Source organism: Anas platyrhynchos, chromosome 9 (genome assembly GCF_047663525.1).
Source record: "Anas platyrhynchos isolate ZD024472 breed Pekin duck chromosome 9, IASCAAS_PekinDuck_T2T, whole genome shotgun sequence".
NCBI lineage: Eukaryota > Metazoa > Chordata > Aves > Anseriformes > Anatidae > Anas > Anas platyrhynchos.
In genome coordinates this window covers 23,032,667-23,050,070 of record NC_092595.1, presented here as the reverse complement: position 1 = coordinate 23,050,070, position 17,404 = coordinate 23,032,667, and the positions used below count along the sequence as shown (strand labels likewise).

Below are 17,404 nucleotides of genomic sequence, written 5' to 3'. Positions count from 1 at the left end.
TTCTTTCTGCCAACACAGATTCTCCAAATCTCTTTTCTTGACCCAAAGTACCATCCTAAGAAGAGTAAGAATGTGTTTCTGACTCAAACACACTCTTGCTTGCAGAGAAGAGCGGGTTTTAGGCTTCCTGATTTGAAGTTGTATCATGACCCACTTGTTCCGAAGTAGGTCAGTCTGTGGTAAGCTGAACTAAATCAGAAAGGCCAGCCCAAGAGTTTGAGTTAAGGGAAAGATGTAGAAAGCCACTTCCTATGTCTGTTATGTCAGTAATGGGTGCAGTGAATTTTTACTAAGGGGAGTTTTTTATTCTGTCCTTTCTCATAATTGTAAGGTCTGGCAGATGCAGAAAGACTGTACTGTGATATTTCCTTGTTTCTGCTTGGTGAATTAAATGGGTTTGGCTATTTTTTTTCAAGGTTGTTCTATTCTGGCATAGGGATCCTGCTTCCTCTTAGTGAAACACACACCTCTGTACTCATACACTTCCTTCTGCAATGTTAGCACTCCTTCTCACTTCTGCTCTGTTATTTCCAATGCTAACCATGGCACCAGAGCCATGAAAATGTTAAAACTGTCATATTTGTATGTGGAAGATGATTTTCTAGGAGTTTTCAGTTTGCCAGGTAAGAGCCATTCTGGGAGAATGAAAGCATGTTATGCTGTAAACAGAACACTCTCTTTCCCAAAGATTCTGTTTTTCATCCTTGCCTGGCTGTTTTCATCAATTTAATATTATACCAAATAAAGAGAGAGAGTTGCTATTTGCCTAGGAAATATGTTGCAAGTTTCTGTTCACACGAATAGATACATATGTGGTTTACCTACAATGAGATAATAGCAAGCACTAGAAAGGAACATCAGTTCCGTTCTGTGCTCTTTTGTCCATCTACTTGTTCTCACACTGCTTACAATGTCACGTGCAGTCAGGCTCATTCCATATATTCTTACATCCTTCAGTCAAATTTTCACTTAGCTAAAATATAATTTCCTTTCCTTTCCTTCCCTTCCCTTCCCAAGGGAGAGCTTTCTTTCCTCTTAATCTTAACACACTGATAGGTAGACCTGGCAACAAAAAAAATCAAAGGAAAAAACCACACACACAGTAAAATGTGTTTGTCTTACCCCCCTCTGAGAAGAACTCAGAAATGCCTTTAATCTTTCTTTCCACAGTCCAGACTGTGGGGTGCTGAAGACCTTTGCAGTGGAGAAGAGTCCTGTACCAGTCAGTCAAGGCAGCAAAGCTGACAGCATCAGGTAATTACGCAACTATTCTGTGGTCAGATTGTCTGAGCTGCAAGATGAAAGCCAGCGAGGTATCCGGATGCACCTAGTAAGGAAAACAGAGGAGTACTTCTCCTATAGTTACCTAACACACAGTCGAGTCAAACTACTTTCAGTCAGGAGGAAGCAAAAATCTTCCTCAGGATTTCTACCAAGTCTACAATAGAATTGATGAACATAAGTCAGGAAAGACACTTTGCTTTAGAAAACACAGCTTCATTAAAGTCAAAGCGTGTTTATTTCACCACTGCTTTTAATAAAAAAAAAAAAAAAAAAAAAAAAAAAAAAAAAAAGTCAAAATATCACATTTGGGCTTTTGTATTTAATTTTTATGATTCCAAAATGCATTAAGCATTTCACATGAACTTTCATGTTTTCCACATTTCTGTAGTACTATTGCATTGTCTCTGTGTTTCTTGTTTTGTATGTTTTTTACCATCATTTTCATGTAATTCATATATAAGCATATATGTGCATATCATGTATTCGTTGATTGTAATTGGCATTAATACAGTACTACCCACTTTAAAATTAACCAAACATTTTTGCCTACTCCTGTAACAATTTGGAGCAATGCTATGGAGTGAGCATCTCTGAGATTTGTGTTATTTCAGACATCTTTGATATGCATTGTCACTGAAAGATATATTAACCATTTATTCCTAGTCATAACAATCTGAAACACTCAAATGCCCACTGGAACACAATCATATTTTTCAAGCAGCTCTAGTAAATGTTCACTGAAAAAAGCAATCACTATAGTTAACCAGTCTGCCAAAATACCATTATTTTTCTCATTTGCATAACATTTTACATTAAGATTTGTTTTGTATTCCTTACATTCAGCTATATAACAAAGCTTATTTGTGTGTGAAATCCTATGACATTTGAGTGAATAGTTCTTACCAAACTGACCACTCTGCAGCTCTGATTTTAGCTGCCACATTGAATCTATCATTCTCAAATTCCCATTTGCCTACTTTTCTAGTTTATAGTTTTCTCACTAGCTTCATACCTGATCAATGATGCTGCAAGGATATTAAACTGCTAGTTTAATCTTGACACTGTAATTGACGATTTCACTGTAAATTGAGCCAATTACTTGAACCCATCTCCACTGACACAATTCTAGTTAGACTGACCGTTTAGTGCATAATACCTTGCTATTTCCCTGAGTTATGAGTATAGAGCTATTTACAAATTTCTGATGTTCCTCTCTCCTTGATACCTAATGATGTTATCTACTGTCATTTCAGTGTTTGCTATATGAATTCTTGGTACAGAGTTCACCCCCTCGCAAGCAGTGTTCCTTCAAGAACAATCTATGTTTTGATTACTGTTTATCATCTAGAAAACACAGGGGGAGGATGTAAAATTGAAAATTAAATTGTTCTAGTTTGTCCTACACATAAAATTGTTTTGCCTTGGCTCATGGCCACAGAAGACAACTTGCATCGCTAACATACCTTAATGTTGAATCAGAAATAAGAAATAGTTTGTGCTCTGTTTCATACGTTTCAGTACACACTTTCACTAAACATAGTACCCCCAACTCTTTGTCTAAGTGAAATATGAGTAAATTTATATGTGTAGAAATTAATTATCTGTTTTGTGAATCCTAGTGATTACATCTCATACCTTCCTTTGACAGCTTTCTGATATTAACAATTGGGAAGGAATCAGTCTTAGCAGAACCCAAGTAAGAGACTACACAATAGGGAGCCACACAAGTTCAACTCCCGTTTCCTTCAGTGACCTCTTCTGAAAGGAAGGTAGTGCTTTCTATTTGGATTTTCACATCCCTTTGATGGCACTATTAGTCTAGGGAAATCTGCCATCTGCAATGCCTCTCTTCCTCACTGCTGTGTGGCTGTGACAATAGGTAAAAATCCCTCCAATACAGGACATACATTGTATACACATACATACAAGCATACCCAGCATAATTCCTTGTATGGCCACTCTATACAGCATCCCTGTTTCTTCAAGTGATCTCAATCCAGACTATCAATTGTCTCCTTGCAACAAAAAGAATATTAAAAATAATTTTTAAAAAGTTTTCAATTTAAAGTTATGAGTAGCAATATTTCTGGAATATGGAAATGTAGACATGGATGCTTACAAACAAAATTGTTATTTTATTTTGGGGAGTTAAACTGAATTCATATAAACAAAATTATGGATATGCTACTGTAAATTTGTTAACAGCAATTAATAATAGTATTTTAGATACTACATTTCCTGTGATATATTTCCTTTTTAAGCATACAGTATTCTAAATTTCACCTGTCATTACATTAATTGCGTATTTAGGATCACATAATCTTTGAATAATGCTGTAAGAAGAACCTCTTTTTAACAAAAGATTATTAAGTGCCTGGCTTGACTTACAGTAGCTACGTGATCTAATGTGTATTAGCAGCCACAGTCTAATTAGCACCATGCCTAATACGTAATAGCAGCCACAGCATATCTGTTGTATACCATACTTTAATCTAATGCCAGCAACTCTTGGTTAACTTTGACTGGAAGTTATCTGCATTAATAACACACAAGAAACAAACAGCAGTTTAAAAACCTTTAGCAGAGTTAGGACTGATGCACTACCGAAACAGTATAACCACAAAATCTTAGGGACAGAACTTAGTTTTGCATTTATGTAAATTTGTACGACTACAATTGATCAGTAAACTTGCCATACACGGTGACTGCTTTTAGTCCAAAGGCTAAATAGCGCTTTTATGATTTATATTTTGGGAAAGGATGTTGCTTATAGCACGGTATTTGGGATAACTCTGCCAGAGCCATAACATAGCTGTGATCAGCAAATGATCATCTGTTTTATTTTGGAGTTCATCCAGCTGGGTTAATGCCATTAAAATCAAGTGACAGTTTCATAAGTCTAAAGCCTTTCTAGGTTCACAGGTTCCCTGACTCACTTCCCAATAAAATTACAGCTGAACAATGCATTCCTGTTTAGAAGTCACGTTCAGTTAGCACAGAGGCTCACTGGCATTGGTAACTGAAAATAACCGACCAATTATCAATAACCGACCAATCCTACAAAAGAGCTAAAAACATCACTGTCACTAAGCACACGCAGTAATGGTCAATTTTCAGTGAGATAATGTACTCAAAAGCATGCATAGCTCAGGCTGAGAAGGACTTCACCTATTTCTCTTGGACTTTCAAGTGCTTTTTGACCTGCACTTTGTGTAGAGGGTGGAGGAAAAAAAAAAAAAAAGAAAAAAAAAAAAAGATGAGAAACAACAAAGTGTCTTCAACTGATGGTTAAAGGCTACAATCAATAGAATAGTAATTCAACAAGTAACTTCAAGTAACTTGTTAGTACTTGCCCAACACATGAGATATGACAGGTTTTATGTTTTAATGGCAAGATGAAGTCAGCATAGTGCTTACAACTCCTTAGAAAATCACTGTCCGTGCAATACTAAATTGTTTTTGTCATCAGCAGCTTTGCTACCTTTCACTAACACCCACTGTTTGTTTAAATACGTAATGTGCAGTAGAAGATAAAAATGCATACTAAGAGCAATTCCTTGTTGCACACCATTTTTATGTGTATTTTTTCCCTGAGATGAATTCACAGGACCATATGCAGATGTGACAGTATAATATTTAACTAAATTCCCACTAACCAAAAACAGATCCAAGTGCAGAACTGAAAGAGATCCCGTCAGTCACGCATCAGACTATACTAACCAATAGTGGTAATACTGCTAACTTCCTTTAAACTGATAATTTACACTATAGTAATTACAATTTCACAGTTATTCTGACAACTGCTCCGTGTAACAGGAGCCTTAGGAGGCTTTTTTTTCTGTGTGTAAGAAGGGCAGCAGTCACGGTTGATTTGTGCTGGAGTAGGAGAAGAAATATTAGGAAATTAATAAATATGATTCCATACATGAAGAGAATGCTTTCTGACAAAGATCCCAAACTAACAAAATACCATTATGTACTGACTTGGAATGGCATGAGAGAAAAGGAAAAAAAGAGAATTAAGGAAAAACCACAGAATGTAAACACATGCACAGAGACAATAATAATACTCCAGCAGGTACAGGAATCACTGAAACATGGTCTCAACACAGCAAAAGCAGTTAAGTTTGGAACTGCAGTATGAAGTTGTGCTGAGGCTTTTATGGGAAAGCTCTCACACTTTTTCTCCAAATTATTTCCAAGCTCTAATAAAATTCTTTTTTTTAGCATTTTGCAAGAGAAAAATGTTTGTTTGTTTTTAGTAAAGTGGAGGGAAAAATCTACAAATGACTGTCTAATGATGCACCTCAGATTGTTCAGCAGTGCAAACAAGCTGGGAGGCTGAAGATATAAAGCAAAAATAAACAGCTACACAAATGCAACAACCCTACCAAAGAAGCCTGTCTCAAGGTCTTCCTAGAAATGGTCACTATTTGCAAAGCTGTCAGAACTTTTACTGGTGATTTAAGGCTACTTACAAAAACATGCTTCCGACCTAATCATTTTGAAGATGCTTGCTTATAAAGCCTGCTCGCGTCCCCAGAAATTCATGACAGGACATGCTGTTTTTGCATAGAACTTCCTACCAGTTGCCTAACAACCTAATCAGTCAGTGTTATTGAACATATGAACCAATTTCCAGGTGATTTTTTTTATTCCTTCAATGAGATTGGTTATGCAACTATACATGTACAACTACAAAGAAAGGAACTTACAAAAAAATCCCACTCGAAACAGATCTGTGGATAAAGCACCTGGGTTTTTGTGGAGAGAGAGCCATGGCTGACTCAATGGAAGGGGAGTAACAGAAGCAATACGAAACTCACGGCCCCAATTTGTGACTACAAAGAGCCACCCACAGAATTTCACATCAAACTTCATTTTATTTTGCTCTTCTGCTTTGAATTCCCCAGCGTGGACTCCAAGCTTTTCTGAACAAAATTCATACATAGCACTGGTTCTTAATATCTCCACAGCTCTCTGCAGCTTGTCTTTCACCACTGTGCTGCCCATTGCCATCTTCCTATCAATCCCACTCCACATCCCCTCTCCTTCCCAGATCAACCTCAGCACCAACATTAGTGACAGACACAGCATTTACCTTTCTGTTAGCAGCTACCAAATAGTCTTTTTTCCTCTTATCCCACTACTCTTTCAAAACACCCTACACACCCATACCCAAGGTGGTCTTGAACATGAATCCGTTCATTGTGTCCATACTGTTTTGCTGGTGCATGATTTAGGCCACGTGCTCCTTGAGCCCACCCAAGAGCTTTGGGGTTTACCCCGGTCCTGTCGAGAAGTTCTGGGAATTCCGAGGAAACATGCTGATTAATTACTTCTCTGGGAGGGTGATAGGTTCTTACCTCATATCCTTAATGTAAGGGACATGGAATCCACCTGTTGGAAACTTAAGCAAATTAATCTCACACTTTCAGACCTTCACCACAGAGAATTGCTGGTTCCCAGATTTGCAGGACCAGAAGCAGATTGCATAAGTTCTGGCAAGTTTTAAAAGCAGAATCAACAGCCTTATCTCTCAGCTCCTCTCTCAAGGACGCTAAAAATAATTTTGAAATTAAATTTTAATTAATTTTTCTATCTCCATGACTAAAAGGTACCTAAAACCAAGGCATAGATTTATCTGCCAAATTCTGGTGCTGACACTGAGTACACCTACACAGCCTACTTGCTCACATCCCTGAAGTCTCCGAGCCATGTAATAGCAGCTACAGAGCTGAGTAGTCTTTCCTGATTCACCAGCACTCACATCCTACCTACTCCATGAAGACCTACTACTTTTATCATGCATCATTTGTACTGCATTAGTGGCTGCAGACCTCCACCAAGAGATCCTGCACCAGGAAAACCTCATTATGCTAAAAGCCACCCTGAGGAAACTCATAAAGGGAAGGAAAGAACTGCAAATTCCTCCTCCAGAGATGAGTAAGTTGAGGGCAGACACTTACCATAATCATAAGCCTTGTCAGCAGATGAGCTAGAAGCTTGCCCTGTGACAATGTGTTTAACACTTCTCCTGCACAAACAGAGAAACCAGTAAGAGAAATTCCCTCAAGTCTCATTAAATGAGATTGAGCTAAAAAACAGGTCTTCATGTTAAGCAAAAGCTTTGTATATAGCTGCCATCTGGGTAAGCAGAAGGAATTATATCCTATGGAGTTCACAGCTACCCACCTGGCAAACACAACCAGGTGGACACTGGCTTTATCAGGGGTTAATACACTTGAGTAGTCATTTCAGCTGGGGCTCATGAGCAAAGGAATTTATTTTGAGGGAAAGTCGCCTTTTTCAATTACAAAAACAAACATACCACACAGAATGCAGTTTTTAACATTTATTTTCAACTCCAGTTTCCATTTTTTCCACAAGCAGACATAAACAGTTGTTCAAAAAGTATTATAATGCTAACTACAGTTAAAAGGAACCTTTTGGGACAAGAAAGTGCTAGAGAAGTAACAAAATAAAGAGAATAAATATCCTTTACAAAGGTTTACACATGCTGAGCAACACAAAAATACTGTGCAATAAACCTACTACAATTCATATTCTGTACAACAGCTTAAGGTACTCTTTACTAAATAGTACTCATGTCATATTAGGAATACATTAGTAAACATAGAAACTTTAACAAAATGCTTAATTCAAGCAAAACAGCGATGCAATATGAATCAATGAGAAGTTCAACGGTTCCAAAGAAGCCAGAGATGGTGGCGAGTAAGCACACAACAGTGTACAAGACGATGATCTCAACCAAGAGGTTGAACCTAGTGGTTCTTCAGCCACGACTGCGTTTAGTTCCCTGCTGGAAACCATATCACATTGACATCTTCTTTAGCTTGTGGCTGTTGAAAAGAACAAGAGAACACAAATAATCACCTCAGACATAGATCAAATACACGTTACTCTTTCCAAGATATAGCACCTGCTGAGAGAATAGGTCAGGTAGAAAAAGGGACATGTGACATGACTGTCCCTGAGAGGACTCTTAAAAAGGAATAGGCACATCTGACAGGAGATGGAAAGAAAAATCAGTTCAGAATTGTCATCAGAAGCTGCCTTCAGGAGATGTAAGTGAAGAACTTTCATATATGCTCCATTTTCATCAACATAGTAGTTTTTAGATTCTTACCTCAGGAAAAGAAGGTGCTTCTTCACCCAGACATCCTTAGGGTTTACGCAGGCTTTCAATCCACTGAAAGTGTGGAAACTGGAAAATAAATAATGATAAAGAGATCAATAAATAATCATTAGAAATCCCTGCCAGTAAGTACTGTGAAGCTGCATTTAATCAAAAAGCATGCACCATAGTTACTCTACATAATGAAGAGCAAGAGCTTTTGTAAATGCCAGTTCAATATGGGATGCTACACAACCCCTTCAATACTATATGAAAATAATAATAATAACAACAACCACCACCACCACCACCACCCAATGAAGCTTAAATGTAATAGCTTCAGTCTCAGGAGCCATTTCTTGCACCATGAAATGTTAAATTTGTTCTAACTATTGAGACAAATAACTTTTCTAGGTGCAAGAAATAACATATAAGACTAAAGAAAACAGTTGCTGTTATGCTAAGGTGAGAGATCACTTGGGGGGGAAAATTATGATCTCTGAATTCAGAAAAGTCTCATTTGCACGTTATGTGGTTCATGTGTGTCTGTTAACAAGTTTTGGCAATGAAACACCCTGTATTGAGTAGGTACGCTCAGCTGTAGATTAAGCACATCCTTGTCTGCACAGGTGATTCCTAAACAAATCTAGATTGTACAGCTGTCCTATAAGTTAGTAGTCTCTATCAACTACTGGTTGGATATTTTCTATACTATCACTATATGCAATTTAATTAGTTAAATTGACTTTTGGGAAGAAAAAAAAAGAGAGAGAGAAAGAACAAGAAAAATCACACTTCTAGCATTCAAATCATTGATCCTGCCCCAATAGGCATCCTAAGGTTAATACATGACAGTCAGAAAAACAGAATCATCTGAAAAGTAACCTACATGATTGCATCAATATCGCAGACTTCGCTGGAGAGCTGTTCAGTATAACCCTTAATGGCCCACCGAGGCAGACGGGCTTTGGTGTAAGACAGACAGCAGTCCTGGTTGCTTTGTGCTGGAATCAAGGAAAAAAAAAGTTAATAAAATCTATTTAGATCATATTTCCATGCTGTCTAGCACCCACCCACCCCCCAGCTATTCAGCTCCCCTTCAACAGAGAAGGAGGATTAGGCAGTATACTTTGCTGAATTAATGCCCTTCTACATCATCCTGAAGCCAGTACGCACACCCTGGTGTGGCTGGCATAGTGCAAAGTAGCCCAAGAGCTGCATCCTAGGGCGGCGTGCCCAAGCGCACTCACCTTGGGAGGTACTGCACAGCAGCAGGAGCCCAAGCAGAGAAGCCAGGACCAAGCTCTTTGTGCTGAAGGCAGACATTTTCACTCTAAGCAGCAGCTGTGCTCCAGTGAGTGCTCTTTCACCACCTGCCTGTCCTGCCAAGCTTGCCTCTCCTCCACCTGCTTATAAAGCCGCAGCAGGAGCCACGGGAATTCACACGCGGGCGGGTTCCACTATCATCACTGGGTTTCCCCACGGCAAATTCCATCATGCCCAATACAACCTCAGCACTCCTTCCTGGTGCTATAACCGGAGATAGCGTACAGGGGAAATTTTTTTGTTGTTTTTTAAAGTAGGTTAGAAGATTCAGCCAAAAAGAAAAGGAAATAAAAGGCTGTGAGGTAATGGTTCTGTGGGTGAAACATGTATTTTTAGGGGTAAGAGTGTGGGTTGTGAAATGAGGAAAGTCAAATGTAGGTAACTGAATGTTACCTACCAAAACTGTGTCTTTGCTGTGCTCTATTTTAATAAGCACATTGTGGCGGTAGAGGGAGGTGGGCCTAGCCCAGACAGATTCATTTCACTATGGTATCGTCTCAGAAACTGGGTAACTATCTTTAATTATGCCAAAAGACTATATTAATATTTACAGGTTGGCCAACACAGTAACATCAGACTTTCCAGATGACTGCTTTGTGCGCTGTAGATTGTAATACTGGCAGGGCCCACATGGGCCAAGTATTCATGGAAATTAGTTTTGTTTAGTTTCTTCTCACTGTCACCACTTTTTGCCTGTTCATTACAAATCTGAACCATTTCATTAGAAACGGACTCTATACTGTTCCAAATGCATTGATGCTACCTCATAAGCCATGGTTGCATCTTGTTTGCTCCCCATGCCATACGGCACCCAAATACTTTTACTTCTGAGCATTCAGCTAAAACACGCACAGTCCTAACAGGGCCTCTCATGGCTCAGAAGAAACCCATGCAGAGAGATTATGTCATTGCACTAAGTGCACTGTTTGAGCTGCTGCTGAAGGCTGCTATTTCCAGTACCATTCAGTGACCCCCGTATAACGAATGTGACGGCTGCAGGCCACGTCCTGCTCTGCTGCTGCACAAAGGAGCTGTTACCAGCTCCAGGTGGTTATAGAGTAACCTGAGCTTTAAGTAGCTTCTCTTAAGTTAGAGCTCAAGGACGTGGTCAGAAACTGTTCAGAATGACATACCCTCTATTCTTTGTGTATTGCTGATAACTTTTTGCTTTCCATAAATGTAGCTTATTTATGGATCACTTATTTCTAGACTGACGGGTATTAAGCAATGGTTAGCAATGAACAATTCTCCATTTACCCCACTGTCACCATTTTTTCTTTTTCTTTTTTCGATTTTTACTGTTTTTCAGTGACAGACTGGGATTTCTTTTTATTTATTTATTTTTAAGGGAGAAAGGCATGCCACCCAGTTTCTGCCAAGCAATAAGATATGAAACTTAGGCATTGGGTTATCAACCCTCATTCCTCCGCTTCCACCCTCCCATTTCACTCCAGCATTGATACTAGTAAGGTGTCCATCTACTTTGGAAAGAGAATTTTCTAGGATTGTTGAGACAGTAACCATACATTCTTATCCATAGACTAGCATCACAATCATCAAAAGCACTAGGGAAACAATAGTTTAAAAAATTGCTAGCAAAGCCTTCTAAAAAGGAAATCAGTTTGTCTCCTTTATTGATAACATACTTGTTATTCCTTAAGTCCAACTCTTCTCCCGTTAGATTGGATATTCAAGACATAACTGATCAGGACTATAACATTTCTTTTTTAAGATGTCCTGCCTAATCAATAAAACTGACATTTTGTCTAATAAAACATTGCTATTAGACAATATTACTACACAATACTACATAATTGTATCACTAAGTAGTATTGAGTTGCAATTATATTATTTGTTAATGGTATTAATATATTAGCATTAATACATAATTCTTATTTTATTATTATAAAAAAGAATAACTAGTAAGTACTATTAAATTGCAGTTCTGCTGCCCTTCCTCCTACACTGAGTGTTAAACCTATCCTTCTTTACAAGTTTCCAAGCAAGTCTTACAAGTTTTCTTCTTACTCCAGCCTGCCATGCCACCTTTCAGACAGTCCTGGTGGATTGTCCAGTGGGTTGTCCACAGGATCTGCCCCCAGTTTCTCTGGAGGCTTAGGGACCACAGGACAGCGTCACCACTGCCTTGAAGCAGCTGTACTCCTCCTGGCATAAGACCATCCCCGTTCCTTCTTCTATACCTCATTTCCTACCTTATTCACTGTTTGTTTTTTTGTTTGTTTGTTTTCTTTTAAATCTTTTCTTGAACCCACCTTTTCATCACTCCTACATCTCCTTCCTCTGCCTAAACTATTCCTAAGTAAACAAATCACCCCAAATTCCTTTTTTCTCATTTGTGCCAAATCTGCTCTCCCACCACCCCACCCAAATTCAGTGCTTCTGACACCATTATCTAGGCCGTTTCAGCTTAACATACTATTACTGAAACCATCACTTAGATGGAAGTAGCCTTGCACCTCAAGCCTCCCTTCTGACTCTACAGTTGTATTTCCTTTCTAAACAGTGCTTTTTGGACACAGTCTTTTCACCAGATCCTTGATACCCCTACCTAATCCTGATTAAGCACAAGCAGTTTGGACACCATAGCAATGACATAACCCAGATAACGTTCTCCCCATGCTTCTTCCCTCAGGCAGTTTCCATCACACCTCTGGTTCCTGTCTGAGCCCTTCACGACTGTTGTGCCTGGTGTCACAGGCAACTGCTGCTCCTTTCAAGACAAAGTTTATTTGATTTAGGAAAATTCAATTAAGATTTAAAACAAATGCCATCGTAAGGGCCTCAGCTTCAGGAGAAAATTTCACTTTGCTTGTACTTAGTGTGTACAAAGTACCCTCAGTATATTTGCACATAGTTAAAAATCAGCAAAAGCCATAACGCAAATGGCTGGAGAAAGTTGCCTGGTAAGTCCTGACTTGGCTCTCAAGCATATCTTATCTGTTTTTACAACTTGATAATGCAAACAAAAAGGGGAGAAAAGGGGTGGGGAGGGTGCTTACATGTTCAAAGAAAGTGATGATTCCCAATGGATGAGGGGAGGGTGACTGCTGCCCACCCTGACCAAACAAGGCTTTCGGTCTCCCTCAGCACCTGTGTGACCAGAAGGGGCTATAGGAACCTGACAGGTGACTGCAGAATGGCTGAAAACACAGGCCCTCAGGCTCCAAGGCAGCAATCAGTGGGCTAAAGGTCTGCTGGAGGCCCGGCTGCAGGTGGCTAGTGCTGGAACAAAACATTGTTTAACGTCCCAGTACTGGGATAACTGGGGAGCTGCACAGGAGGCCCTACAGCAAAGGGCTGTGCACTGAGTGCGGGCCAGCAGGGCTCCCTGAGCTCACTGCCCTCCTGGCCGCCCCAGCAAGGGCTGCCGTTCCTCCCCAAGGCTGTGTGGGGAGGCCTTTACCCAAAGTCTCCTCAGCGAGGCATGGCAAAAAGCACAAGAAGCAACAGCCACAAGCTGCGAGAAGGAAAATTTGCATCAGACACTGAAAAATTCTCTTCATGGTGGTGAAGCACTGGGACAGGGCCCAGAGGGGATGTGAAAGCCCAGTTTGAATAGCCTTGGAGATGTTCCAAACTTAACTGGACACAATACTGCCCTGATCGTGATCTTTAAAAATTTTGGCTCCTCCCCAAGCCACAGTCAAGCCCATATTATTATTAGTTTTCCCACTTGACATTTCTGTCATGACTAACTCTCTATTTCTTCTTTTAGTTTGTCTCTTCCTGACACTTCCTTTGTTACACGTTGAAAAGCTTCCCATCCTCTTCTTGCTCCCCTATTAGCCCCTATCACATCCCAGCTCTCCCTCCCTGTCGATATGCTTGTAGTAAGACAAAATGCCAAAGCATGGATCCACAAAGTTTTCAGCCTCTCTTAAAACTCCCCTGCTTTTGTTCCAGAGGTCAAAGCTGGAGAACAGGCCTCATCCCTACTGAATGTATTTTAAGAGATGAAGTAACACAGACTAGGTACTAATGCTGTACAGCAGTTCAGTTAGAGCCATAAAAGAGGAGGACACATCAGGAGAAACTGCATATGAGAAGCTGTATACACACAAAGAATTCAGAACTGTTCATGATTTCGAAAACTGCTTGAAATTTTTTGAAAATGGGGGCCCACAATGGTGATATACTTCACCGTGTGGTTCAATGAGTACCCAGAAGAGCCATGTAGATGCAAGGCTTAAAACATACCGCTAACTTCTGAAGAGAGACACAGAGGAGGGACTCTATAATCACTGACTGATAGACTGCAGTTTATAGTGACTTCTTTATGGGTTTAGGTCTAATAGTAAACAATTATTTAAATCTCTTGCCTACCTTGATGTTAGACACTGCCTATAATATCTTTACCTATTGCCTACAGTAAGAATCACATTGCCAATTTTTGTTTAAATTGAAAATTACTTTTTTTTTTTTTTTTAATTGTTTTAAGCTGTCTTCACAAAGAGATGTTTTATTAATATTACTGCTCTTGGCCAAACTGCTGAAAATAAAGAATTATAGCAGCTGATCTACTAGGGAAAAAGAGTACTAAAGGGAAATCCCCTTCTGTAATTTCCAATTGTTTAGGGCAGAGCAAAGGGCAGGAGAAGGCACCAGTTCAAAGGAACAGGGCCAAACCAGGGGATTTAGTCGTTGCATAATCCCCAGTGATGAGATGTACAATAAATCCCAAGCATAAAAGTTCCACACATAACTTGCTCAATACCTCTGGCATTACAGTGATGCAATACTGTGATTTCATTCACTTCAGCACTTGCATTACTGATTAACAAAAATCCCTCTCTGAAGGAGGAAATTAATTTTCACTAATTATATGTTGCACCTTGTGAGGAACAGATATAGAAATACTATTGAAAGACATTTGTTAGATGCAATTACTGATAAATTATATGCCTGGTGGGAGAAATGAACCTCTGACCTGAATCCACAGCCTGAACATCAAGTTGTTTCCGATATTAACAAATAAGTGATTGCACTTAAAAATATTTAACTCATAAAGTAGAAAAGCATATTATGCCTTAGCAATTATGAAAGAGAGAGAGTGACATTTTCCAGATTTTCGCAATCTGTAGACAGGAATAGAGACAGGCAAGAAAAAGAAAATCATACCATGTAATTAGAAGTGAAGTTTTAGCTGGGCTGAAGGTTTCATAAATTCCAGTGAAACACAACAATAGTTTCATCTAAAAATTAGAAAATATTTTAGAAAATGTAAAGCATCCTTTTCCTCAACTGTTCTGTGTTTTCTTCCTCAAGTTGACATTAGTAAAAAAAAAAAAAAAAAAAAAAAAAAAAAGGGAAAAAAAAAGAGAAAATATAAGAAGAACCAAGTAACATGAAGTGGTAAAGTTTGAGGCTGACCTAGAACTCAATGACTGCTGGTTTTACTAAACCAGACTTGACATTTAGAGTGCTTGATCACTCTGGGCTACTTAGTACATGTTTGACAACTGGGATTTTGTCATGTATTACTGGAAGACTAGCTTAAAACTATCCAGTAACACCTGCTTGCTTTGGATTGCTAAACAGGGGGGACAAAAAAAAAAAAAAAGACAATCATGTTTGTGTTTAATAGATATTAGTTAACATAATTTATTGATTGTAAAATGAGCATTGGCAAAGTAGCCACAAACACTGGCCTTCTCAAGTGCTGCAGTCACTGTAGCTTTACAGCAGTGCAGAGTTAAATTATGGAGGACTTTCCTGGGGGGGGGGGGTTTAAACTGTAGTTGCCAAAAACAGCTGGTTTGGACTTATATCTGTCCAAGAGTCCTGCTCTTTTTCCAAGGAAACAACAGCTCTAGGCGCTTCCACCTTGACCCTTACAGCTTATTTTGCATAACACAACTGCCTTGCTTATCCTCATATACCCTTAAAACTCCTTTTCTGAACCTTAGCTATTCACAGAAAAAATCTTGGACCACGTTAAAAAAAAAATCACTTTTCAAAGGGACAAAAAAATTAACATTTTGCTGGGAAAAAAATGCCTCCCTAATATGTTTCATTGCAAGTGTTTGGTGATTTTGTTATCCAAACCCTTCTGAACTGGCATGGAGTCAAAGTTTTATAAGAATCCAGGACACTTGGAGTGAAAGAACTCTTACTTTCAATCAAACGCTAGCAGCCTGATGCATATGTAGTTTATGTTAAGTATCTCTCAAATATCATTAGGCATACAACATTAAACGAAGCATCCAGCTAGTTATGTGCACTTGTCTAGACATAACAAATGTTCTTCCTGCAGGACTTTACAACTCTTGGGCAGTTGCAACAGTTCAAACTCTCCCAGTGTCTGTAATGAGATTTACCTTGAGGGGAGGGGGAAGGAATAGATAGAGTGGAGGTGAAATTTCTTACCCAAGTTGTGAAAATGCAAATTTTTACTCTGAAAAAAGATGTCCGTCCATTATGACAGGGCAAAACTGTCACTAGTAGGAGGTTCATAGGATAAACATGCCAAGTGTACAAAGGAACACTCCCCAAAGCAATATTTCAACATGGAAAGTTACTTAGAAATCCTCTCAGGTTTTTCCTCCCGTCTCTTTTTGGCAATCCACAGCAAGTCACTATTAGTCACTAAAAGTATTAACCAACTTAATTGAGATTTGTTTGACCTATATATCATTTCCTTTTTGTTACTTAACTGGAAATGAAGAAAGCAAGCAAAGACTACAAGTTAAAAGTGCACTGAACTAAACTGTACAACAAAAATAGTGATGGCAAAGTTATGAGGTCCAGCCATCAAGCAGAGATCCTCCTGGGATTTTTTTTTTGTTTTGTTTTGGTGTTTTTTCGTTTGTTTGTTTAGTGCTGGGATTTGTATATTGGATACGTTCATGAGTGACTGAAGTGTCCTCCAAATTCTAAAAAGTGAAGCTTAATAAATACTACTATTCTCTCCCTGAACTCCTAAAAGTCTGATTTCCTCTTTATTACAACATTGAACAATTATTGAACTATTATCAAACTGAAGTAAAAATGAGGTTTTGCATTTCTATCAAAAGAAGTGAGAGTTAGCACAAGCCTCTATAGCCACAGACTATGTGCTTAATCAGCTTTTTTGGACCCAAGTCATGCTATGGACCTTGGCTAGCTCATTGGTCATGTGGAGCTCACAGCTTCACAAGAATTATCTGTGGATGGCACTGATAGGAAAAATAGGCCATAACTATTAAAGCATTTAGTATTTCATGAAAATGATCTTCTCATTCTTAAGCGTAACATGTAGTTCATATCAAAGAAGTACTGAGCAAAATTCTCTTATTAGCCACAGAAAGATGTTACTCTCAACCACATTTTTTTTTTTTTTTTGCAGAAGCAAAGAGCTCAAAGCCAACTTGTGAACCACACGGACAATCTTAACGTGATGGTGAAAGATAGCTTTGCAGTGACAACAAAAATTCAACTATCTTTTCTCACCAGGAGCATTTATCCTGTCTCATCCATGAATACCATTAAACCACTGTTTTTCCTTGAAACACTAATGGCTTCCAGCCATTGGAAGAGCTGAGACATACTGTGTGTGGGGCAGAGGAAAAAGAGCACAGTACACCCACCAACAGCCACCAAAGGTCAGCTTCAGACATACAGTAACCGCTATGTAAAATAAAGCCCCAGAGAATCCCA

General features: G+C 38.9%; 1 protein-coding gene and 1 long non-coding RNA gene across 4 annotated transcripts in view; one reads left to right on the top strand and one right to left on the bottom strand.

Moving 5' to 3' along the window:
- The window catches only part of LOC140003182 (uncharacterized), a 20,367-nt gene extending 2,963 nt beyond the window's left edge, over nucleotides 1-17,404 (top strand). For 2 of the 3 annotated variants that reach the window (XR_011811312.1, XR_011811311.1), the window contains 2 exons: nucleotides 1,171-1,254; nucleotides 2,933-3,419. This is a non-coding gene — a long non-coding RNA (uncharacterized lncRNA). Of the gene's footprint in view, nucleotides 1-1,170; nucleotides 1,255-2,932; nucleotides 3,420-17,093 lie in introns of those variants that run through there. The other variant, XR_011811310.1, reaches the window with a different exon arrangement.
- Nucleotides 7,629-9,925, bottom strand: CCL20 (C-C motif chemokine ligand 20). The gene is made up of 4 exons (XM_005025483.6): nucleotides 9,673-9,925; nucleotides 9,312-9,426; nucleotides 8,435-8,512; nucleotides 7,629-8,147 (listed from the first exon to the last, which is right to left on the bottom strand). Exons 1-4 carry the CDS (start codon nucleotides 9,746-9,748, stop codon nucleotides 8,120-8,122), a joined length of 297 nt encoding a protein of 98 aa, XP_005025540.1. The 5' UTR covers nucleotides 9,749-9,925; the 3' UTR covers nucleotides 7,629-8,119.

Excerpts from the sequence above, each read along its gene's own strand:
- CCL20 (XM_005025483.6), bottom strand. The coding sequence starts at position 9,748 with ATGTCTGCCTTCAGCACAAAGAGCTTGGTCCTGGCTTCTCTGCTTGGG. Across the intron at positions 9,427-9,672 it reads GCTGTGCAGTACCTCCCAAG|CACAAAGCAACCAGGACTGC; the intron begins GTGAGTGCGCTT and ends CCTTGATTCCAG. Across the intron at positions 8,148-8,434 it reads AAGCACCTTCTTTTCCTGAG|CCACAAGCTAAAGAAGATGT; the intron begins GTAAGAATCTAA and ends TCTTTTCAACAG.